The 24,135-nt window shown below is 43.8% G+C and overlaps 2 protein-coding genes across 9 annotated transcripts in view; both read right to left on the reverse strand.

The window, feature by feature from the left end:
- The window catches only part of SINHCAF (SIN3-HDAC complex associated factor), a 30,157-nt gene extending 17,257 nt beyond the window's left edge, over positions 1-12,900 (reverse strand). The window contains exon 1 of one of the 3 annotated variants that reach the window (XM_044434198.1): positions 10,305-12,900. The gene's annotated coding sequence lies outside the window, so the exon portion shown is untranslated. Of the gene's footprint in view, positions 1-7,758; positions 8,254-10,304 lie in introns of those variants that run through there. The other 2 variants (XM_044434199.1, XM_044434200.1) reach the window with 2 other exon arrangements.
- A 3,134-nt stretch (positions 12,901-16,034) lies between these two features.
- DENND5B (DENN domain containing 5B) overlaps positions 16,035-24,135 on the reverse strand; it is a 121,850-nt gene continuing 113,749 nt past the window's right edge. For 5 of the 6 annotated variants that reach the window (XM_044434346.1, XM_044434344.1, XM_044434343.1 and 2 more), the window contains one exon: positions 16,035-22,526. In XM_044434346.1, the coding sequence (XP_044290281.1) occupies positions 22,343-22,526 (184 nt within the window). In that variant the 3' untranslated portion in view covers positions 16,035-22,342. The remainder of the gene's footprint in view (positions 22,527-24,135) is intronic. The other variant, XR_006415131.1, reaches the window with a different exon arrangement.

Below are 24,135 nucleotides of genomic sequence, written 5' to 3' on the forward strand. Positions count from 1 at the left end.
CACCTCGCCATCTTGGTTGCCCTTTTCCTGGACATGCCAATATCACCATTCTTAACATGCAGTACCCAAAGCAGGACAAAGTTTCCAAATACTTTCTTACTAATGCAAAATAGTGCAGAATTCTTTCCCTTCTCTTAATGCAGCCCAAGAATCTTTTTAGTGACTACATTGCATTACTGGTTCCTATCAACTTGTGATTCATTAAGCCACCCATGTCCTTTTCACATGTGGTACAGCCAAGCCAGATCTCCTACATGTGATTCTGAACTACATTTTGCACTTAAAATGCAAGACTTTACATTTATCTGGAAACTCAACACAGAGTTTGAGTTGTTCATTTTGGCCCAGTGTTCCAGCCTGTCAAGATGCTTCTGAATCTGTTTCTAGAGTGCGGGCAATCCTTCCTAGCTATGCTTCATCTTCAAATTTGATAAGCAACTCCTCTAGACCCTCTTTTAGGTCATTTATAACAGCATAGCACCTAACAGCACTTCAGCACATACCTATAGACCTTCCTCCCGTTGGATGCCAAGCCAGTAAGGAGCACTTGCTAATGGCTCCTCAGCCAGTTGCAGATTCTCCTAATCAAAATAGTGTCCTGCCCATGTTTTACCATCTTGTCAACATGAATATGATAGGAAATCTTGCAAAGAGTTAAGCTGAAACCAAGATTTATTAGGTCCAGAACATTCCCACAATCAACTAATCTAATAAATCTCCCCAAAGGAGGTAAGGTTGGTCTAGCATGAGTTCTTCTTGATAAACCCCATTTGATTTCCAATAATGAGTATATTTTTAATATGCTCACAGACTAACCACTTAATCTGCTTTAGAATTACGTCTGGTCTTTCTGGATTGACGTTTTCCCCTCTGCAGCTTTCTGGATTGACGTTTCCCCTCTGCATCCCTTCTAGGAGTTGGAAACTCCAAGACACTAGATTTACTGTCCTCTGCTGCCTAAGGCAAGAGAAAACTGCAATTAAAGCAGTAATTATAGTCCTGATATTATGCAGCTGTACCCAAACAACCACCATCAAAACAGAGGAGAAACGCAATCAGAGTATTAACAGACATTAAAATTGCAAAGAAGAATCTAGCACACCTACCACTGGTTCATCCAAAGCATTATGTGTTATGAAAGAAAGAAGATGCTCTACTTATATCTACCCAGAGTGATCTACACTCATCCACTCATTTTTTGACATTTTTTGTCGAATTCCTGAAGCCTTCCCACCCAATTCCACCAAGTGGTACAGGAAAGCCCTGCAGTACTACAGGTAGAAAAGGTTCCTGATTCAATTCCTGGTAACTCCAAGAGGAGCTGGGAAAGACCCCGTCTAAAACCTTGCAGAACTGCTATTAATCAAATTACGGAGCTATATAGGCCAATGGTTTGGTTCAATAGCCTCTTTCCTATGCAACGGTCCATGGTTTTGTCAACCCACATGCATACCTCCTGAATTTTATACTCAACAACCTATAATCAGCCCATTTGCAGGCATGTGAAACTGAAGCACTGGGTTATTTAGGGGCTAAAGAACACAGTGATTAATCCATGGTTTGTTGCAGGGTTAACTCCAGGTTAACTTGTCCTACTCAACAATTTAAGAATGGGCCAATGGTAGAGCCAAAAGTAGAAGTAGCTGGTATGCTGCAGGTGACCTTCCCCTACTCATGCATGACAGCCCATGGGTTGTTTAAGGCTTCCTATGTGCTAAACACCAGGAAACCATCCCAGGGTTGTGACCTGGCATGTGAGCAGGAGTTAACACAGGACAGGAAGTGACACACTTAGGCAGGGCTCTAGAAATTCCATTTTAGTCAGTTGAGACTAGCTCACATGCAAACACATCATTTCCTTCTTTGAATGATGCAATAAATGCAATTTGGCAGCTTAGCACAGAATATGCTAAATAGCAAGTCATGCCAGGTCTTCAGAATGGGCTTAACTTTTACTGAGTTTCCTGTCTCAGAAGTGGACTCAGGGCAGTTGCTCAGGCTTTCAGCCTAGTCTCTTTCACAGTAGTCCATGACACAAAGGAAGAGAAAGCAGTGGCCATGATAATACACAGCAAGTATTGTTCTCTTTTAGAAATGGGAGGATTGTCTCCTAAAAGCCAAACAGAACAGCAATAAATATGCATTTGATGGTCTTAGGATGTTTATCACACACATTTTAATATCCCTGAGTACTTTATAGCTCTTCTCTCATATGTAACACCACAAAGTGATAGGTTATCCACATTTTACCAGAGCAAGTGTGCTTAGCACAAAGTTCATCAGCCCTGAAGCTTATTTCTGAACCAGGTGCAGTAATTTTAAGGGACTTCCAAAACCTCTCATGCTTTCAAGCCAACCAGTGTCATACTCATGTCTTCCCATGATTCCTGCTGTAGTTAAGCCATTTCATCTGCCCAAACTCCACAATGCAGCCTCATGAGGCTGAGCCTTGCTCCAGTGAGCTTGTGAAGGAAATATTTAGGTATGCAAACTTCTGGGGTACTGACTAAAAGTGAGGGCAATAGGTAATAACTGACAAATTATTAGCTGGCATTCACCAGTATGCAGCTTCAGAGTGGGAATGAGAGTGCATCTCCATTTTGCAGAAAACAATTTGGTTACCGTCAAACCTGCACTATACATGTCCCACAGTGCTTTTACCATGCCTCAAAGTCTACCAGGCAAGATGAAGAATGTTCTGCTACTATGTTGGAGGCTGCAGATCTCTGTTCCTGTTTTGAGCCATAAAGCACCAAGCAGAGCCCTAAAATACTGGACACAAAAATGTGCAAAAGGACAAGCAAGTGGGACAGTTTCCACTAATCTCACCGACAGCCTTGGGCTCAGGAATTTACACACCCTTACTTGTTGCAACCTTGGCTGTTTCTCAGGCTACGCTAGAAGCCTCCCATTTGACAGAATTCCTTATGGATGGGAGGACTGAAAGAGAGGGGAAAAAAGTACTAGCTCTTTTAAACAGGAACGTGGACCAATTTTTTCCCCAAATCTTAAGTTCATTCGTAACAATGGATGAATGCCAAATAGATGAGGGGTTGTCAGCATGTTGTGCCCAGTTCTTTGGTTTACTAAAGTTTATTAGCGCGTCAACAGCTTTCAGTACCTTTTTTCTTAAATGTAAACAAGGCAAGTAAATGCTATTGTCTTTACATTTTTCCAAGCATTAAAATAAAAATGTCCACCCTATATGATATTTGAACCACATTATGTATGATTTGATTTCATCTTTAAATATTTCAGGTAAAATATATGTGGCATATTGAAGAAAAATTTAATATGGGACACTTTTGAGTGTTGTTTATTAAATTAAAAGAAGCATGTTAAATTCAACAATTCTCTAGGGCAGAGCTGAGCATCCCTCTAGTCACTAGAGTCTAGTGGTTTTTATCTCTCTCTCTCATGATCCTTCAACATTGGCTTTGGCTGATGGGAGTTGTCACATTTGAAAGGCCACAAGTTCTCCACCACTGCTCTAGGGCATCATTCCCTAACCTTGTGCCTTCCAGACATGTCTAGACTGCAACACTCAGAATTCCCAAGTTAATGGTCCTGCTGGATGAGAATTTTAGGAGTTGTGGTCCAAATGTCTCTGAAGGCCACCAGGTTGGGGAATGCTGCTCTAGGGCATCAAGAAACTAATAAAACTGAACATTTTCCAATTCAAAAATTTCCAGAAAACCAATATTGCTGGGTCTCTAGGTAACTCTTAGTGCAGTCCAATCCTGGATGCATGTAGTCAGTCCTAGATATAAATTTCAGTGCAGTCCAAATTTGATAGGAGCCAGTTTTGCTATGTTCATTTGGTAGACAGAATCCTTTTCAAGTATTAGCCAACATAAAACAACCTTTTAATGACCTGAATGAACAAATATGTTGATAATTTCCACTTGCCTTGTTTCCAAAACAACCCAGCATGCCAGGTTCACATATCCTGGCAACCACTGAAAAACAGGGTATTCCTAGGTTGTTTAGAAAGCAGAAGCAGGTTTATTAATCACGGATTGGTTCAATCATCTGAACTGGATCAAGCTACATTGTCATTGAGAACGAAGAATGTAGCTTAAGAACTATGTTGTTGTTGTTAGTCGTGGAGTCGTGTCCAACCCATTGCGACCCCATGGACAACATTCCTCCAGGCCTTCCTGTCCTCCACCATCCCCCAGAGTCCACTTAAGCTCACACCAACAGCTTCAGTGACTCTACCTAGCCACCTCTCCCACCCCCTTCTTTTGCCATCTATTGTTCCCAGCAATAAGAACTATGTTAAGCATTAAAAAAAACCCTCTTTCAATAAACTTCCAGGTTCTTTAATCCTGTCAGAGGCATGAAAGAAAAATAGTGTAGTGTTTCCAGTACACTGGAAAACATTATCAATAGAAACAAGATAAAATCCTGATGGCGTGACATACCAGGAAAGACACAGTACTCACCTGGTATCTGATGCCTTTACATACGTAAGTAGATACTTAATCAAAAAAGGTGTAACATATTTTGCACTCAACTGCTACTCTGGAGCTATGGAGAGCTCTTCCACAGACTAGATGCATTTGCACATCAAGCTAATGTATCCTGGCAATAAGACAAGACGGGTTTTGTTGGCCAAACAACCTGCAGTGCACTTGATAGATGCAAGTTGTTTGGCCCCCCTTTATCCTGCCACAAGTATGTGCGAGAACTGGATTGGATGCTCTCTCCTGTCATGATCCTGAACATTTTTTGAATGCTGAGGCTCCCCCCACCTGACCCAAACCTCTTTCCTCTCAGTTTTCACAGACAGTGACAGCACCATCAATGTACTCAAGGGGTACACTGGAAAGGCTGTGAGTAGCAGGCAAACAATTAAGAGGTTTTTGTTCTTGGAGTGTACAAACATGCACAGACACTCTCACAAAATTAGTGGCACTTGCACAACTGTGATGGTGTCCAGAGTTTAGCAAGTGCAAACATGGAAAACTTCCAGCTAGGCAATATCCTGGGAGCTCCTGCTGTCAAAGTGCACCACATACCAACCTTGGATATTGCACCAGAAGGGCTCCAAACAGGATTTTTTTTTTTTAAATTGCTTTCTTTTAACAGCTGTCAAAAGATGAGCTGTCAAGGGAGAGCAAATGAGTCTGGGGTTTTTGCATGAAAAAACATCATGAAATTTACATCTCTTCGTGGCCAGATTTTTCCTATTTGTTCTGTCTCCAGGGTCTTGTACATTTTATGTATTTTCTGAAACTGTAACTGCTCAGGAAAGTGCTCACCTACCCCAGTTTCAAAAGAAAATGGCTCCTCTTTCAAAAATGTTTTGATAGCGCAATGATGCTGGATTTTTTAAAATTTTATTTTGGGCAGAGGCACAAAGTGTAAACTTGTTGTAAACTATCCCGAGACATTAGTAATGGAATGGTCTATAAAAGCTTTTAATAAATAAATAAAAATCTCTGTCAATAAGCACCCACTGTCCTGTCAAACTCCATTAAAAGGGGGAGTCAGAGTTTTGATAGCTAGCTCATGATTGCAGCTGGACCTACCTTGACACACATAAATTATCCAGGTTATAACAGCTGTAATACTAGTAAAAGTGGGGTGTACAACAAAATGTAAGAAGTAGACCTATATTAAAATATAGGAAGCTGCTAGAAGTTCCTTAAAACAAGTCAGATCATCGGTTTGTCTAGCTCAGTACTGCCTACAGTGAAAACCCCTGGAAGTTGCTGCCAAACCAACAGGAGTCTCCACCAGTCCTACAAGTCTTAAGAGACTGAACCAGGGATTTCCTTAATGCAAAGTTTGTACACCAACCCTTGGTGGATCTTGACCCAGCAAAACGCTTATGCTCCTAGGCATGTGCTCTTGGTCAGGAATCTCCAAGGTGTTAAGAATTCCTCCTCTTAGGTAAATTTTAAACATGGCTGGATCATTTGGGGCTCCATAAACACAAACATAATTAGCCAGAGAACAAGAAAGTCTGCCTAGCTTTGCTTTAAAGATCATCCTAATACAAATTGTGTCATTCCAGAACAAGAACCGCTGCCATAAAACCCTGACTGGTTTATTTTATGTTGCAAAACTCACGAGATTATCAAGCTTGATTATAACCTATATCCTGCCATGGAAACTCCCTGGGTGGTCATGAGTATCTTTCAGTCTCAAATCACTGCCTATTGCTTCACAAGGTCGTTAGTGTGAGGATTAACACTGTATGTATTAAAAGAGGCATTGCGCCTTAAAGGTGCTATGGAAATTATTAACTACCACCACAAAACCCAATGGATATGGAGAGTCTTACAGAAGTTAAATAGATGTAGAACATACTTGGAAGATATTATGCAGCAGCAGTGAGCAACAAAGACACCATGCAACCCGGGTCTCAGACTTTGGGAGTTCATAATCTAGGGCAACTTCAAGAGGTCCAGGGGCTCTTTCCAACCACTGTCACCCTTGGCCACAAGCAAAGGAAAGGACGAAACTGACCAAATACAGTTGTATGTTCTGAGATAAGAGCAAAAATACATTAAACTCAATTCTGTACTTGCTTCATCAGGGATAAGAGTTTAATGAGGTTTGTTCTCAAGCGAGGATGCATATGATTGCAGCCTCAGATACTTCATTTATGGGTTGCTAATACCCAAAGAATAAAGGTATTTTTCACACCACACTCAAAAGGTCCTTTGCACTTCTGTTGCACTACAGATGTGCATGTGTGCAATACACCTTGGTGGAAGGCAATTAGCAATGAACAGAAACCACTTTTTTCTTTAATTCTCTCTACAATCCAGTCAACCAGTGAATTAGCATTACAGAGGTAGAAAATAAAAAGCGCTTCTAATGTCTTCTTTGCCTTTTAACATGTCTCCAAGTGCATAGGAGGGAAATTGCATATCCTAAGTGACTAAACTGCAAAAGAATTTCCGAGCAACAAAGTAATAATAATTTAAAAAGCATATTTGCAAACAAGAGGCAGACCACACCAGCGCCCACAAGCACGCCCGGCCCTGAACAAAGACCACCCACCCACATCCACCTCCGCAAAAGACGACCTACTTTTCAAAACAGACCCTACTGATCAGGTAGACATTGAGCTCTATGGTCTTTCAAGGGACTGGCAGCACATAACCAAAAGTCCCCCATGCACAAGGAATGCCGTTTGTACAACAGCACTGTACACAGTCTTGAGGGAAAAATATCTACATTAACCATTGCACTAAGTTGTGCTACAGGAAAGATGCTCCCTCCCACCCCCAAGCTCAGCCATTGCCATGAGGTCTCAGTGTGAATGCCCAGACTTGCAAGTGAAAAAGAGGGAGGCACTAATGTTAGCATAATTATTTTTCCAGGCATGACCTGATGATTAAAATGCCTGTGATGGTGTGGCAGCAGCATAAGGAATCCTGAACTACCAGAGTCAGCACATCCTTCATGTATTAGCATTGTAAATCACACACATTCGCATTCACACAAAGGCAAGTCAAAAATCTCCCTTGGCAAAGGCAGTTTTTAAATGCAGCGTTTTGCTTTCAACTTGCTCAACATTTAACTCAGGGCAGAGCAATACTTGGCGGGGGGGGGGGGGATATTATTCCTCTTCCCCCAGAAACCTCCTAAGCTCCTGTGCGCCACTGGTGGTAATCCCTCTGGAGATCAGGGTCATAGGTACTGGCACAAATTTTTCCGTTTGCCCATCTCTGTACACGCGGCCCACCCCTTTTTGTGCGATCTGCCTACACACAAAAGAAGTGACACACGACGCACCGTGGAAGCGACTCACTTTTTTCGGCTCATTTTAAACTAGCCTGGGAAACATGAGATTGCAGTTCCATGCAAGCGTTGCAGGAGTTGCACCGAGTCCGTAAACAACGTAAGTAAATGGAGGCAAAGGAAGGCGCCTCTCAAGGCACTAGCCCTCAGCTGCAGTGAAAGTTTACTCCTCGGCGTTTTCTCGCAGAACAAAAGGGAAGGAAAGGGGGGTCCATTTCATCCCATCATCACGGTCAGAGACACTTCCTGAAAAACACTCCCCCCCATGCACCCAAGCTCCAGACTGCGTGCCATATTGTGCTGGTGCGGTTGAGCGCGCGATCTCTTCCTACGACATTCAGAACTGGTTCCTCCTCATGGCTTTACCCTGACGTAATTCAAACATGGCAACAGTTCCGACTTCAGAGCCAGGTCGACGAGACCTCCCGTAAAGACGCGCACGCGGAGGAAGAGAGACTCGCGTTTCCAACGGGGCGAAAGTGCGGCAGAACTGCCATCCCCCCTCCCGGGCGCCGTCCAGCAGAGGAGGGGTGGGTCGTCCCAACCATCCGCTCTGCTCGGTTCATCGAAGGCGCTTCCTGCCTTTGAAACACCTAAGCACGCCTCCGGATCTTTCATGCACTCTCGTGGTACCTTCCTCCGGGGGCGCGCTTCTGAAGTTTTAACCTCCAAAGGGAGAAATAAAGTCCTTAACCAGCAGCCGCGAGTCAACTCCCAGAGTATAGCGCTGAGGCGCCGGCCCCCCCAGGCACCAGCCCACCCCCGGCATTCCTCTCCTTCGGTTTCAGAGGCAACAAGAATCGCGTGCGCGTCCAGAGGAGATAAAGAACCGTCTCTCCCCCCTCGCGCCAGGCGCAGTTCCAAAGCTCAACAACCACATGCTCTATATAAGCCCTTTGTTTTCGCGTCAGCCTCTGCCTACGTGCAGCAAACTAGGATAAATATCAGGCTGTTTCCTAACGCTGAGTGAAAATTCAGTTCAACGTGTTTAAAAATCAAATTTATTGGACGCGTGGAAGGAGGAGGAAGATTCCAGCCCGCTTCAGAGGAAAACTAGAGCCGAACTGGGCGGAGGGAAGGAGAATATGCAGCGAGGCGGCTGTTAAAAAGAAGTTGAGATCAAAGTTGCACACGGAAAGAATGCCCGCAGGAGTTCGCTTCTCACTCCGTGTGCATGTTTTGTTGCTTTGAAGGTGGCAATATTTTTTTCGTCCCGCACGCCGCCATCACCCACCCAGACAATTCTAACGAACAACAGGAGATTGGTGAGCAGCTAAATTCTTTGCAAATCATCTCTCAAGAAAGAGATTAAGTGCTACAGGACCAGTGTGGTAGAGAGCACGTGTCACAGCACACTGCGCGCAAACACACAGATTTTTCTCATTACCAGGTCACACCGAATGGGCTAAAATCGAAGTCACCTCTAAAAGACAAACAACCACGCTCAAGGGGAACCTGGTGCACCGCAGTCCCATCCTACTGCCTCACCCCCGTCCAAAGAAACGGAGCGCTACACCGCCATGGCTGTTACCCGCATTCACGCCCAGAGCTACAACTTTCCCCTCGCCGATCCAATCTACAGGTGTATGATTTGCGGAGAGAAAAGCGAAGCCCGGGCACGCTCGAAAACGGAACGTTCGCGGCACGCTCGTCCCCGAGGCCCCCGGCCTGGGCTTAGCCGGCCTCGAGGGATTTGTTGCAGACCTTCTCCCCCCTTCCCCCACCTTGGCTTTCCATTGTCGCCAATCCCGCGTCCATAGTTGTAACGGACAACACCAAGCTGGCCGCCTCCGCCGGCCCACCACCAACAGCCCATAGAATCGGCCAACTGTAGCTGCTGCAATTGCACCTTTATTGACTCCAGAATAAACCCACCAACTTCCTGGAGACTCTTCTGGAATGAAAGATAACCAAGACTGGAGTTTTCATCTTGCTTCCCCCCCTCCCCTCGCTCCGACCTCAGAGGCTCTGTCTAGCGACCTGTTTAAAAAGGGGGGGAAGACAACTTTTCAAACTATGGACTTCCCACTCGTTGAATGAACAGGGCCCAATCCCCTCAACCACGGTCGAAATATTAGAGCGTACTCGGGTCCCATGGGGTTTCCGTATGGGACAACCAAATCAGTAATCTCCAGATTTGCTTCATGGTCCGGCCGAATGAGCGTCCAGGTTCTGAATGAAAATGAAGTCATTCTGCAACTGCTTTTCTCGGCAAAGAAATCCTTGTCACTCGCCACATGCTCGACCCGTAACAATGCAGCCAGCACTTTCGTTGCAGCAATTCCCCTTTTATTTTCTACAGCGACCTTCCCACCCCGCAAAACCTACTGCATTACCGAAAATAACGTCCGCTTCCAACAATTCCACCCACAAACAGGTATAAAAAGGAGCTCTTCTCGAAGGGATAATGTGCTTTTAAAATTAATCCGTATCCAAAAGCCACCACACAAAACTTGTCAGAACTCGTGCTCCAGTTGCAGGGTTGCTATTTTTCAATAAAAAGTTGCTAAGTTGGAACAACAAACATTCAAATCACTTACCTTCGACAAATCAATAGCGTGGTATGATGTGGTGTTGCACCGCTCTTCCTTCCTTCCTTCCCCCGCCCTTCTCCTCCTCTCCTCTACGCAACCCTCGTTGTCTAACTCCTATGTCTGGATAGATGCAAGGTCTGGGATCATTGGCTTAACTTCCAGTCCGTGTACGCATGCGCCGTTCCCACGGCTTAAATTCTCCTCAATCGAGCTCTTTTGCATGCGCGTACCATTGTCCTTTTAAGGGAGAAAAGGGCCGAGCGAAAAGCCTGCGAGAGAAAAGCATAGGGGAGGTCCGGACCATTGTGACGTCAGAGGTGACTTCACAGGCACACACAAATACGAGACTGGTAGGCGGAGATCCCAGCGGTCCGAGGTGCTCCTGCAATGCTTGGACTTAGTCAGGCGCAGCGTATGAGGCATTCACCGAATCAGGCGGTACTTCTTGCGACAGATCCTGCTACCCTTGCTGGAGGGTTCATCTGGCATTGCCTTCAGCTTCCTTAAAGGAAATGGATGCACTGGTGTCCCTGTGGCTAGCATGCGACGCTTTGGGGCTTGCTTCGGAAGGGGAGGAGCAGAAGAACTCCGACGGGAGGCGATGTTGCCATCGCCCAGCACGTTGCTCGCCGTGGCTGATCTTCCTCCGCTAGATAGGTGTGAAAATCTGACTGATAGCTGACCATAGTAGGAGATACAGCCAGCAGTTTTTAGCATCTCCTAGAAGGATGTGCGCTGCTTTGGGAGAGCATAATGGTATGAAAAGAGGGTTAAAAACACAGTAAGTAAATTAGAAAGTGATTTATTTTATGTACTTTTTGATTATATCTCAATCTATTTCCAGAGCTGCCTCATGGCATTCCTGTTAATTTCTAGTGGTTGCTTTCTCAGGCCTCATCTCCTTATGCTTTGCCGCTGCCAAATGTTCTTAGACTTGCCCTTAAGGCTAACCTTAATGTTTTATTTAATGAACTTGGGATTGGTTGGGGTTAGTGCACTGCTTCCCACCCGCTCCCGATTACCAGACAACCCTGGAATGCCTATGGTGTTCAGCATGACATGCAAAGTTGAGACCCTGGGTTGTTGACAGGGAAACGGCTCAAGTAATAACCAATTCTGGGACATACCTAAACCAGATGCAAAGATAGCTTGTGGCCGTGACATTGCATGGGTTGTTGTTAGGTGTGACAACCCTTGGGGTCTCTGTGTAGATTGCTGACTTAGGGTTCTTCTAGACACGGGAGCCTTAGCACAGTTAGAAAGCAGCTTGTGCACATGGCCTGGAAGGCTCTTGCTGGCAGAAGGCAAGCGCAGGAGCCACTTGGACAGCAGTGAGCAAGCCAATCTCATTGCACAAATCCAGTGCTTCAAGTTTGGGTGAAAGCTCTCTGTCATTACATCATTCTGCAGTAATAACTAATCGAAACTTAGTAATATGAGACAGTTGGGTGGCTTGTTATTTTAAAGAGGGGTTAATTGTAAAAACATTCCAGCATTCTGTAATACAAAAGTTCTACTGCAGTAAGAGCTTTATGTTAGTGGCTGGATGGCCAGAGCAGTTCCTGAAGTTGCTGCTCTTTCCAGTTACTCTGTGGTAGTTGCATACCAAGACCATAGAAACTATGATCCTAGATTTAGATAACATAACAAGCCATGGTGGTACAGAGAAACCATAAAGGAAAACTTTGCTTCTTACTGTGTTTTCCAAAACTCAGTCTTGCCATGGTGAATACCATGACTGGATTCAGACCAAGAACGGTAAAAAAACATGGTGCTTGTTATGTTGTATGAACCCAGCCACTGGTTCCAGGGGTTGTAAAAGGGTGCCTAGGCCCATGGATGCAGCCACTTCTTTGACACCCTTGGCCTACTTTATATTACTAGAAGTTTATTAAGAATTGCCCCTCAACCATGCAGAGCCGGCATAGAAACTGTACATTAATTCAATTTAAAATTGGAAGTTCACTGGATTCAAGTTAGAGCCCATTATACATTTGAGCATTATGACTGCGCTGGCTTCATCTTACAAACTAAGGATAGAATCCTGTGGCCTCCTGCTGCTGTCTGAGAGGGACATAGGAGTTCTTGGAGTCCTGCAGCCAGCTCAGAGTAGAAGCATATTGGCTCCCCCATCCACTTGTATTTGGGCTTCAAGTGGGTAAAAGGGGCATGTTAGGAGCAAGGGAGGAGGATGGGCCTGGGGACTTGAGCTGATTCTTACCAGACTTCTTTCCTTCCCTGCCCTGACACTTCATCTAGATGCTGGGAAAAGGCTGCTTAGATAAAAATCAGGATGCAAGGCGTGGTAGAGATTCCCACCAGGCCTCTTTCAGAGCATAGGATGCACACAAGCCTCTAAGGTTGCAGGATCTGTGTGCACTGAGGGCAGGCAGGGCTGATGGGAATGTATCCCAGGAGGATGGGCACCTCTGTACCCTCAGCTTTTGTTCGCTGTCAGCATTCATTCCCTTCAGCTTTTTTCTTCCTATGAGGGGATAAACGTCCTCCTGCTTTAAGTGGAGTTGGTCAGTTCAGACTGGGCCAAATTCCTCCCAGCTCCAATACCCTTACCCAACACGTGTGACTCTTTGCATCTTGTAGGGACAGCATGAAGTGCTCGCTTGAAAATCACCCTCATCAAATCACTACCAAGAACTAATTGCACTGTCTGGCTGTCAAACATATTTATTCCCTCAAAGCAATATAGAGCTCATATTGGTAAGCACAGGCTGCTTCGTTATTTTCTCATGTGTTTCTCATTAGGGCTTCACTTAAGAAGGGCTTCACTTGTTTATGAACCAGAAGAGCAGTTCTGAGAACCTGGATGTGATATCGCATCCGTAATGTGAGGGTGTGGGAAACATGAGTAGATGCCTCTTGGAAGGAAGAGATCTGGTCCTTTGACTGATGGCTAGCTGTTGACAAAGCAACTGCCCACAGCAGTTTCTTAAAACTCCCAAGTGCACACCAAAGTCCAAAAAGGGAGATCCCTGGGCCAAGACTCTATGAGTGTACAGCTTACTATATCCTTTGGTACAGTCTTGGGTAAACAAAGAGCTTTCAAAGGGTCTCTTAATTCCATAAAGATGAACCAAGTTATTATGGTATAAGTTTTCATTGACTAAACCCTCTGTAGGTCTTGATAGTGGGGTGTGGTGGTCAGACTGTGGGACTGGGTATTTGGAAGCTCTGGGTTCTAGTCCACACCTGACTAGGGTGATGGTGGGCCAGCCTCTCCCTGGGTTGTTGTGAGGGTAACATGAAGTGTATGAGACTTTCTAAACTGCCTTGGGTTACTTGCAAGAGAAAGAAAGATGGAATATAAATATACATACATACATACATACATACATACATACATACATATATATATATATATATATATATATATATAGTCTGCTTGCCTGCCTCCCTCTCCCCTGCCCCCCCCCGCACGCACGCACCCACCCACGGCTAGATTAATGGGAAGATGGGAGAGTCAAATGGCCCTGAAATGTAAAAAGGACTAGTTGCCTGTGACAATTCAATTAAAGCAACATGCATGCAAAATAAGCATGGAACCCATTTACAACAGCAGTAATTGGTGACCACACAGTAAACCCTGCTATGATAAGTTAACAACTGTAATAGGTCAGGAAATCATTCCTCCTTAACTGTTTTTTTCCCCTACATACATGTGCATCTGCGCCTCTTTGCTCAGGATAACACTGTATGTACCTGATGAAATGCACTATAGTTCACAAAGGTGTATGCCTGTGAAACTGCATGAAAGTTTTGCTTCATTGATTTCCTCTGCCCTCTCTTTCAAGGGCCTAATGGCCTTTTTCAGACTTTTTCCTAGTAACATTGCACTGAATGAACGATACTCAAAAAGCCAATGATTTTTAGTGTAATAGAGTGGAATGCTTCCTGATGTAACTTCCACATGATTAGGCTGAATTTTAGAATAGTATTTCTTCTTGTTGCTGCAACATTCATTTTAATGTGGTTTTGTTTTATGCATTGTTGTAAATTGCCTAGAGTTTTGGCTATGGGGCAATATAAAAATGGCATTAATAGTAATAATTTAGCACTGTACCACATTTGCAGATAACACTATTAGCGAATGCAATTGGGTTTCTTATGTGCTCATAAGAAGGAAAAAGATGAATGGAATGATGCTAGGTATCTATAGTAGCTGAGAATCTAACATGCACCCAGCCTTACATCAGCCTTCCACAACCTGAGTCCTTCCAAATGTTATGGATTCTTAATCCCAGTCAGTATGGCCAGTGGGAAGTGTAGCTCAAAACAGGAAGGTCAGTTTAGGTGAATGTTCATTGATTTAATATACACTTTACTGTTATCAGAGCTAGTGAAGTTAAAATAAACTGTTTAAAGCTTTCAGAGAAATCTTGCACATCAGTTTGTTGCCTGCTCAGTGTCCAAACACTTATAATGTAAGAGAGGATTCCAAGGCACTTTTTAAAGTCGCCTCCTCCAACCTGATGCTTCTTCAGGCGCTTTATACTACACCATCCATAATGTGGGGTCATTGGCTGTGCTGGGTAAGGCTAAAGGAAGTTGTGATCTGGAAGAACTCTGGTTGGAATAGGTCTTTCCAGGGGGTGCACACTTAGTAAAAATAGGCTGCCATATCATGCCAATCCACTAAGAGCACACTCTGCATTAGAAAGTGCACTGCATCTTCAGGTTGTAAGAGGAAGATCATAAGCCATTTCAGGGACAGTAATCCTCTATTGCTGATCTTCTCATGACCCTGCCTAAGCCGTCCTACCTTAGGGGAAAGCTCATGGTTCCCCCTAAGTCTGGAAATCAAAGCGTCTTGGATAGAATTGTTTTGCTGTCAGACCAATGAACTGAAGACTCGGTTCGCTATTTTCATATGGTACAACCAGAAACATAGGTGTGCCTTCTGACATACATCTCTTCTTTAGTTTAGGACCTTTTCACACATCATTGTTTCTGGGTCTATGTGCACCTTCCAAAAAGAACTGCTAATGTTACAGACAGGTATATGGAAACCTGTGTAACTTCACTCTGGTGCAACCTGGCAAGGGCCCCAGGAGTGCCTGCAGATGCCTTCTTTGTATGAAATGGCAGATTATTATCCATTCACGTTTCTGGTGCTCCTAGCACATCTACTGTACTACTTCAATGGTTTCAGCCGTTAATCCACTACTGTCCACCAAGTACATAGCCTCATTGAATTCCCTCCTCCCCCTTAGGGAGTCGTCATACTTCCAGTTAAGAGTCACTGCAGATCTGTGATGGCAGCCTTCCCCAAGCTGGTCTCCTCAATATGCTTTGGACCACTCATGCCCAGCATTCCTGACCCAGGCCATCCTAGGTGAGGCTGATGGAAGCTGAGGTCTGGAACTAGGTTGGGAAAGGTGGCCTTGGGGTTGATGTGATCACTTGCTGCCCCCTCCCTTTTGTCTTATTTGCAGTTCTGTGAAGCAGTATATAACCCAGTGTCAGCCCAAGAAAGCTTGCCAGATCCTGTGTGGACATCTTCTCAGAGATAAATGCTGGTCATCCATTTGGTAGCTTTGAAAACTGATAATCTAGGACTGCCATATGTAATCCACTGACTAGGACTGTGTCAGAGGAAGAAATGGAGATGCTGCTTCCACCCATGCACTAGTTTTATACTTCAGAATTTAGGTCAGCCCATTAAATTCCTCTTTCACACCTATTTATGGACCTTCATGAAACATTACATGGAGCATTTTGTTGTTTTAACAGTTTTATTTGTAAAGACCATTGCATGAAAAGCTGCATTTAATCGTAAACCAAACCCTGGGGAGAAAACAACCCTCATCAGTTTGTGATATGTATGCTAAAGTGCTTGAAATAACAATACTTTTACTGATATTCACTTCCTGAATATTATCCAGTCCTGATTAATTTATTAACAATGTAAAAGATAACATAGCAACACATTTTGAAGATAGTTATGGGCAGGAAAGGGAGGGTTTTTTTAATAAACTATAGCAGATAATATTTGTACATGTCAACAAACAAAATTTCCTTATAAGATATACACCTTCACTTGTTGGGGTTGGGGAATGACATCATAGTTAAGATGAATCTGCAGCATCTCTCAAACATATTCCAAACAAAACAATTAACAGCCCAGCCCAAACATCTTTACTCAGAGGCCAGTCCCACTTAATACAACAGATTTTTCTTCTGAGTAAATGGGCTGAAAGAGTGTCCATTCAGAAGATGAAGTACTGCAGTTCGCCCAATACTGCAACCACCTCACTCTGGCTAGCTTCAGAGATTTCTAAAATGTTTACACAAAAATTCATTCTATGATTATTTTGTGCCCTCTTTTTTTTTCTTTAAAAAACTGTTACTAATAGCAATGCTATTAAGAACATACAATGTTTTGAATCACAGTTCTTGAATACAGAACTTATTGGGTAGGTTACCAGAAAGCTTTGGTCATTTTAAAAACTCAATTTTTCCTAACAATGAAATATCATTAACACTGATATCAAAAGTGTGCATTAAATTTTGGGGAACTGTGACTGGAGTCGCACTTCTCAAAGAAGCTAGTATGGTCTGTAAATTTGAAAGTACAAACCCCATAATATCAAGTGATCAGAGTTGTCTCTTTAAAAAAAAAGTTGCACACAACAGGGATAAAATAAAACACCACAAAGAACTGCACTCCTGAAGGTGTCAGATTGACTAGTCTACTGGAGATCCATCTCATGCTCCAAAAATACCTTAAGGTCATTATAATACCACACAATTATACAATTTTATTGCCTAGAAAGAAATAGACATATTAGACCATTCCTTACACACTATTTGATTTTTATATACCGCCCAATTCCCATAGGCTCTGGGCAGTTTCCAAGAAATTAAAATGAACCATAATTAAAATTTGACTAAAAACAAACATTTTAAATAAAACTGATCTGAGAATTAATCTGGGAAGGCCTGCTGGAAAAGATATGTCTTTAACCCCCTCTTGAAGATACCTGTCTGGGATATCAGATGCATCTCTCCTGGTAGATCATTCCACAGTTTAGGGCAATCACTGTGAACGTCCTCTGGGTAGTTGACCTTAATCTTGCAGAAGCAAATTTCAGATTACCCCTGGTAGACCTTAGTTGGCGAAGTGAAATATATGGACAAAAGCACCCCTGAAGGTACTTTGGACCCAAGTCATTAAGTCCCTTAAAGGCAATTACCAACATCTTGGGCACTATCCAGAAATGTATCAGCAGCCAGTGGAGAGACTTTAAAATAGGTGATATGTGGTCTTTTCATGATGTCCCAGAGACCAGCCTGGCAGCCAAATTGGCTACTAGTCACATTTTCCAGTGTAAGCACAAGGGTAGCCCAATGTAGAGTGCAATTCAGAAACTGAACCTAGAAGTCACTAGTGCCTACACTGGTTTTCTGGTCATCCCTTTCCAGGAAGAGATGTAGTTGGCTTATCAGCCAAAGCTTCTAACAGACACTCTTGACCACAGCTTCTGTCTGTGATTACATCTGAAGGGCCTTGATTACATCAAGCAGTATCCCCAGATTGCAAACATGGTCTTTCAGGGGTAGTGTGACCCCATCTAGAACTGGTTGACACATCTCTACTGCTGGATTCAGACCCTTAAGAGCAAGCACCTTCAACTTTGTCTGGAAACAACTTCAATTTGTTTTTCCTTATCCAGCTCATCAGGTAGTCAGTCATTCAGAGGGGAGACACTAGAAGCAGCAGCAGATGATGGTACAGGGAAACAGATCTGTGTGTCATCAGCATGTTGATAACACCCAGCACTGATCCTCCAGATGATCTTTCCCAGCAGCTTCATGTAGCTGTTTAACAGCACTGGAGACAGAATGGAGCCCTGCAGTACTCCACAAGTCATCTCCTCCTTGGAGGAACAACAGTCTCTGAGCATCACTAACTGGAACCGACCCAAGAGGTAGGAACAGAACCACTGCAAAGCAGTGCCTCCAATTCCCAGCTACCTCAGATGATCCAGAAGAATACTATGTCTATAGTATTGAAGGCCACTGAGATATCCAGCAGGGACATACTTCCATTGCCAATGTTGAGTTGTAGATCATCCACCAGAATAACCAAAGCAGTCTTAACTCCATGTCCTGCTCTGAAGCCAGTTTGAACTAGGTCAGCTTGAAAATCAGTATCGCTCAGGATTGCCTGGAGCTGCAGAGTGCGCTAAGGGATTTGTTTCAAGTCCTAACGCCCCCTAGCACATCTTTAACACCATCAGTTGTTCACTATGGATGTGGTATGAAACACAAGGGTGAGAAATGAATTAATGCTTACACAACTTTCACTGCCTGGTAGGATGTCCAACTCCACATTCTAGTGGTGGAGGCTAGGCACCTTTTGTGAAGGCTAATGCAAGCTTTAAGGGGTTGCTCTCATCTGTGTCGATAGTTATTTTTCCCCATGTTATGAAAAAGCCTTAAGGCAGCAAAAAATGCGATACTCAAAAACTCTTTGCTACGCACAAGACCAGCAGTTGCAAGGCAAGATAGAAAGAAGTCAGTTCAGGAATCAAGAGAGATCAAATTTGCCTTATTCTTCTAGAATGAAAGTGCCATCCTTGCAGCATCCTGCATTCAATTTAATGCCATTTACTAAAAACAAGATTGCAGATTCTTGCATTGGGGCCAATTGTGTGACAAAGAAAAACTAAAGTGTATGTTGGTATTTGGCAGAAATATAAAGACTGGGGCAAAATTGGGGGAAATCCATTTCCCCCAAATCCCTGGAATATCTGTGATTAACACTCTGGCTTTTTTCATATTTTTCCCCCAGGGCTTCACATTTCTGTTATTTGACAATCCCTTCAAACACTAGAAGTATTCAGCCCTGACCTATTTTCCATTTTTGAGGTATCACTTTCTTTTTCTGTATTAACCACTGTCAGAATATAGGTAAACTAGAAAAACAATCTATCTTGTGAGTGGGAAACACAAAAGGCCAAACTATTATTGGTTGCCTACATATTGTTAGAAAACTAGAAAGGACACTGTATTTCTAGTGACTGTAAATACATCAACTTTGGAAAGTACTTTTTAATACAACAACCATATGTGCTACCTAAAGGGATTAAAGATGTGTGTGTCCTTTTTCCCAGCTTTAACTGGGGTTGCATGCTCATCCATAGATTTCATTACGCATTTAAAATAATTTCATTTGCTTTCCATCAATCCTGAGCAGAACTTATCTGGCTGATTCTTGATATCCGAGCAGCCTGATTTCTGATCACAACCACACGATAAAGTGTAACTAGGAAGCTGGTTTTGTTTGGGGAGGGGAATATCTGTGGAGTTTCCCAATGAAGATGTACCCAGAATGTCACTGACGGCTTCCAAATGCATGCTTCAAAATCATGCTGTTAAGAGTCCTTGGGGGTGAAGCTGATGCAGTGAAATCCATGTGCTATTTCACCATATGTTGTGTGGCAGACAGTACCACCCAGTTTTTCAAGCAGGCGGATACTGGCAACATGCCTTGATGTGTGTAAGCCATGTGTTGGCCCAGGAACTTCAAATTGTTTGTGGGTAGCATTCTCAAGACTGATGTTCTTTTCTGGCTAAAAACAGCTGGTGAAGGACCTTTGGAGGTCACAGATTATATCAGAAGCAGGGAAAGCTGTAGCTGACAGGTGGCTTTTGGGTAGGGCAAGGCATGCCCCAAACTATAGTTGCTGCTGAAGTACAAAGAGTGCGCATTTAATCCTTCTTCCCAACCACCATATTTCCTCTCCAGTTCCTTCCCTTATGGATTTCCCAGCCTGGCTGGGAAACAGATCACAGAGTGAAGTAAACTCTTCCCATCACTCCTCCCTTTTAAGTGCCTGAGTATTCATGGGAAACCCACAGCTGGGATTCCTCCGTTTGCATCCTAAGAGAGTTCCTTATCAACAAACCTCACAGGAAAATAATCAGCTGGTGAAAAATGTTGACGCTTCTGTACAAAGAAGGCTCCCTTTTCCCAGCATGTCTTTTCCACATGCTCCAACTCTAAGCCATCCTCTCTTGGAAACAAGCAGTAGGGAAGGGGAGGACAACATGCACTGATGAAAGCAGCTGTGTGCCTTAAGTAACTGCTTCTCTCAAAGAGTCTCCCCTCCCAGCAGACTTGTCACGCATGATGAGTGGAACAGAGAGACGCAGAGCTCATTAAGCCCCAGAGATCAGAAGAATAAAATCTACTTTCTGAGCCACCTCTTCAAATGATTAGGAAAGTCTTATACCAACAGCGGATAAAAATGGAATAATGCATCCTGGATTGTCCCACTATCTTGTATTCATTTTTCCTTCAATTGGTCTAAACGGTTTGCCTACAACTGTTGCTAACTACTAAACAGACTATATTTTTCCATCTGGCAGAAGCGTCTAGAGCTGGGTACCTGTTGCTTCATGCCCTTTAAAAGGCTGTATCTATGCAAAACCAAGGGAGGCATCTTACATCAGTGGTACACATGCTGCTGGAAGAGGATGCTCATCACGTGTCTCTCGGATACTGTAGGGATACTGAAGTCACACAAGAGGAGCTGCAACTTACCGTCTTTCCAGGCCAGCATTGCCAAGGCCTCCAGGTGGGCTGAGGCTGATCACAGTCCACCCCATGTGAATATGGGTTTCCTATATTACTTAAGCAGGATGGAAAGGAGCAAGGCTAAAGGAGCTCCCAGATTAGGGTAACAGAAACAGCAGTCCTAAGAGCTGATCTGTACCTCATTGGAGTCCTCCCCAACCTGAGGCCCTCTGGCTGTGCTGAATTAAAGCTCTCATCATCCCTACGGAAGGCTATTTAGCCATGGTGGCTCCCCACAATCCTATCTGGTTTGGTGCAGCCTGGCAGGGGAATCTTTTCTGCTCCAAAGGAAAGTTTTCTGCAAGCAAAGTCATGGGGTGTGAGCAAAGCCTGGCAAGACTTGTCCAACAGGAGGAGCACCCCCATGAGGATGAGGTTATGTACAGACCAGCCCATATTCCTCTGAATGCAGGAAGAGGATGTAACTCTATGCATTTTTTGGCATTTTCAATTGTCTGAAACAATTTTGCCAGAATTCTGCTCAAGATAAAAGACTGTTTCTTCCCAGGGCTTCCCCTTTGTCTTCCAAGAAAGCCTGTTGAAACCAGTAGTGCTTGCACAGAACACAAAAGCCCAGGGGGAGGCAAAGGGAAGGTCAGCATCAAAAGCTTAGTGAATAGTTCAAAACTATAGCACAGATGCTTGTTTTTTCTCTCTTCTGTTATGAAGTATAGCAAAATTCCTCAGCAGCCCCTGGGAGGCTCCTGTCTGAAGCTCAGGGATCCTTCGGGTCCAGTGTGAAGACATTTCTTTGCACCACTTGTCCCGACTGAAGTCACAGAGAAGGTCCGGAACCCTACGACTCACAGCTTATTCAAAGCACACAGAAAGGGTTTGGATCTAACAGGACAGCAAGAGACCGACAACGTACAGGAATAGAGCAAACATTTTACATTCACAAGAAGAGTACAGCAGTGGCTACCTAGAGTCTTCGTGGGTTCCTTTGCACTATGTGGAAAATGCCTCTCTCCCTGCTGCATTTGTACAGTTTTTATACAGGGAGTGACTTTCCCCTTCATATACTCAAGTAATGGAACCCTCCCTCACTTCCCGACCCTATACAGTTCTTTTGAGCTACATTTTTTCTCCCAACCAAGAACACTGATTCTAAGAAAAACCCTTAGTGGTAAATATTTCTGCTGGAAGATAGCCTATTTACATACGTTGAACACATGAAAATACTCTATTTGATACTAAACCTCTGATTTGAAAACTACAATACTGCAGCTTAGCTTGTTTGCAGCTTTAGGGCAGACAAGGAAGGAGGCTAACAGAGGTGAGGGGGCTCTGCCGCCCTCACTGACCAAGGAGCTGAGTTTCACATACAGCAGGGGTGCTACCGGCAGCGTGTGCGTTTCAACAGATCCACCCTCTCCCAAATTCAACACGTTTCGCTTGCCTGGGAGAGGAGGCAGAGGGGGAGAGATGCCTGCAGTGCCATGGACTACACATCCACCCCTTTAATGAGTGACCCTTCCAAGATGATATTGAAGTCCTGCAACGTCTGAAGGACCCTGATGAGGGTGTTCACCGTCATGCGGTCACGGAGAAGAGCGTTCTCTTCGTACATCCGAGTGATGGGTGGGCACTCTGCCAACAGTGGAATCCACTGCGGGAGCAAGTGATCCCTGTGAAAGAAATCATATTGTCAAGCAATTTAAGGCGCATCCGAAGGCCAGTCAGTCATGGCACACTTAAGGCACAGATGAAAGGGAAAGAATAAACCCTGGCTAATATCAGTTACAGACTGGCTGCCAATCAGACTAGCTTCAAAGTTTTCTAAACAACTGCATGCTTTAATCACAATGTAAGAGATCCGAAAACTAAGAATTAGCTACCATAACAGCTGTAAGGGTCTGCTTTGAAGCAAGGGGAATCTAACATTAAGCCATTACTATTTAATTATTTTTCTCTACCTTGCCCAATAGCTGAAGTTCTCTGTTGGATTCTAAACCAGTAAGACCATAAAATACACTATTAGATTTAAAATTACAGTATAAGAAGTAACAAAGTGAAAACAAAGCGAAACCTAGCACCAATGCAATGATTTTAAAATACAGTTACAGATTTAAAACAGGAGTGGAAAATCTGAAATGCCTGGGAAAATAGGAAGGTTTCACCTGGTGCTGGAAAATCACAAGGTAAGTGCCAGGTGAATCTCTTTGGGAAGCTACATGCCGTAAGTCAAGCAAAGTAGGAGTACCTCATTCCATATGGGAAAAACTAAAGTTAGCAAGTAAATTTGACATTGGAGTAACATAAAATGGCTTCGAATGTCCACAGAGGAAATGAGTGAGAAGTGGGGTGTGGAGAACAGGAAACGGTGAAAACTAGTTGCTCTCTCTAACCAAAAAGATTTAATTAATTTCTATACCGTTGTTATTTGTTTTTCGGTGCCAGGAGAAGACTTTTTTATTCAAATGTTATTTTAATTGTTAATATTATTTATTCATTTTATTCTTTGGCCAGGGCAACTTAATTTACATTGTTAATTTATATTATTCTATTTTGAAGTTTATTTATGGTTGTGAGCTGCCCCGAGTCTTCGGCGAATGGGGTGGCATAGAAGTCTCAAATAAATACATACATACATACATACCACTCCTTAGCCAAAAAAGGGTCTCTGGGTAGTTTACAAGTTACAGATATGCCAAAGTTTAGCAGGTATTACAAGGACAGTAGTAAGCAGAATTCAGTAAAAGAATCAACTGGTGTTAAATGGAGCAAGTAGCTTCCATCCTGTTGCTGCCATTTCTGGCACATGGGGAAAAGGATAACAATAACCCCAAACCATAAAAAGGAGTGTGTCGAGCATTTGTTGCTGATCCTAGCACCTGAAGCATGCGCCATGCCTGCTCCACGTCCTAGGTTAGCATTGCATCTTTGCCCACAGATACTGCAACCTGATGCTTACAGAAAAATAGTAAGACTAGCTTAGGGGATAAGCCTATGGCCCCTAGACATTGTCGGAATGGCCATGGGACAGTTCAGACTCCCAGCTCCCGGGTATGAGGCAGCAGCTGAAGCTGGGAATGGAAGTGTCTGTCTGTCCCCCCAGATTTCCCTTGCCTCCTTGCAGCTGACATGGAAAGAACCTTACTGGCTACTGCCTGGGACTGGGAAAATTAGCTCAGACAGGGCTTAAGGAGGGGGTAACTAGGATATGAGGCACCCCGAAGCTGCTCCAGCCTCCTGTGCTCTCGATGGAGGAGACTGTCCAGCAGCCACAGCCTAGCC

The sequence above is a fragment of the Varanus komodoensis genome, unplaced genomic scaffold (genome assembly GCF_004798865.1).
Source record: "Varanus komodoensis strain SLA01 unplaced genomic scaffold, ASM479886v1 scaffold27, whole genome shotgun sequence".
NCBI classification, from domain to species: Eukaryota; Metazoa; Chordata; class Lepidosauria; order Squamata; family Varanidae; genus Varanus; species Varanus komodoensis.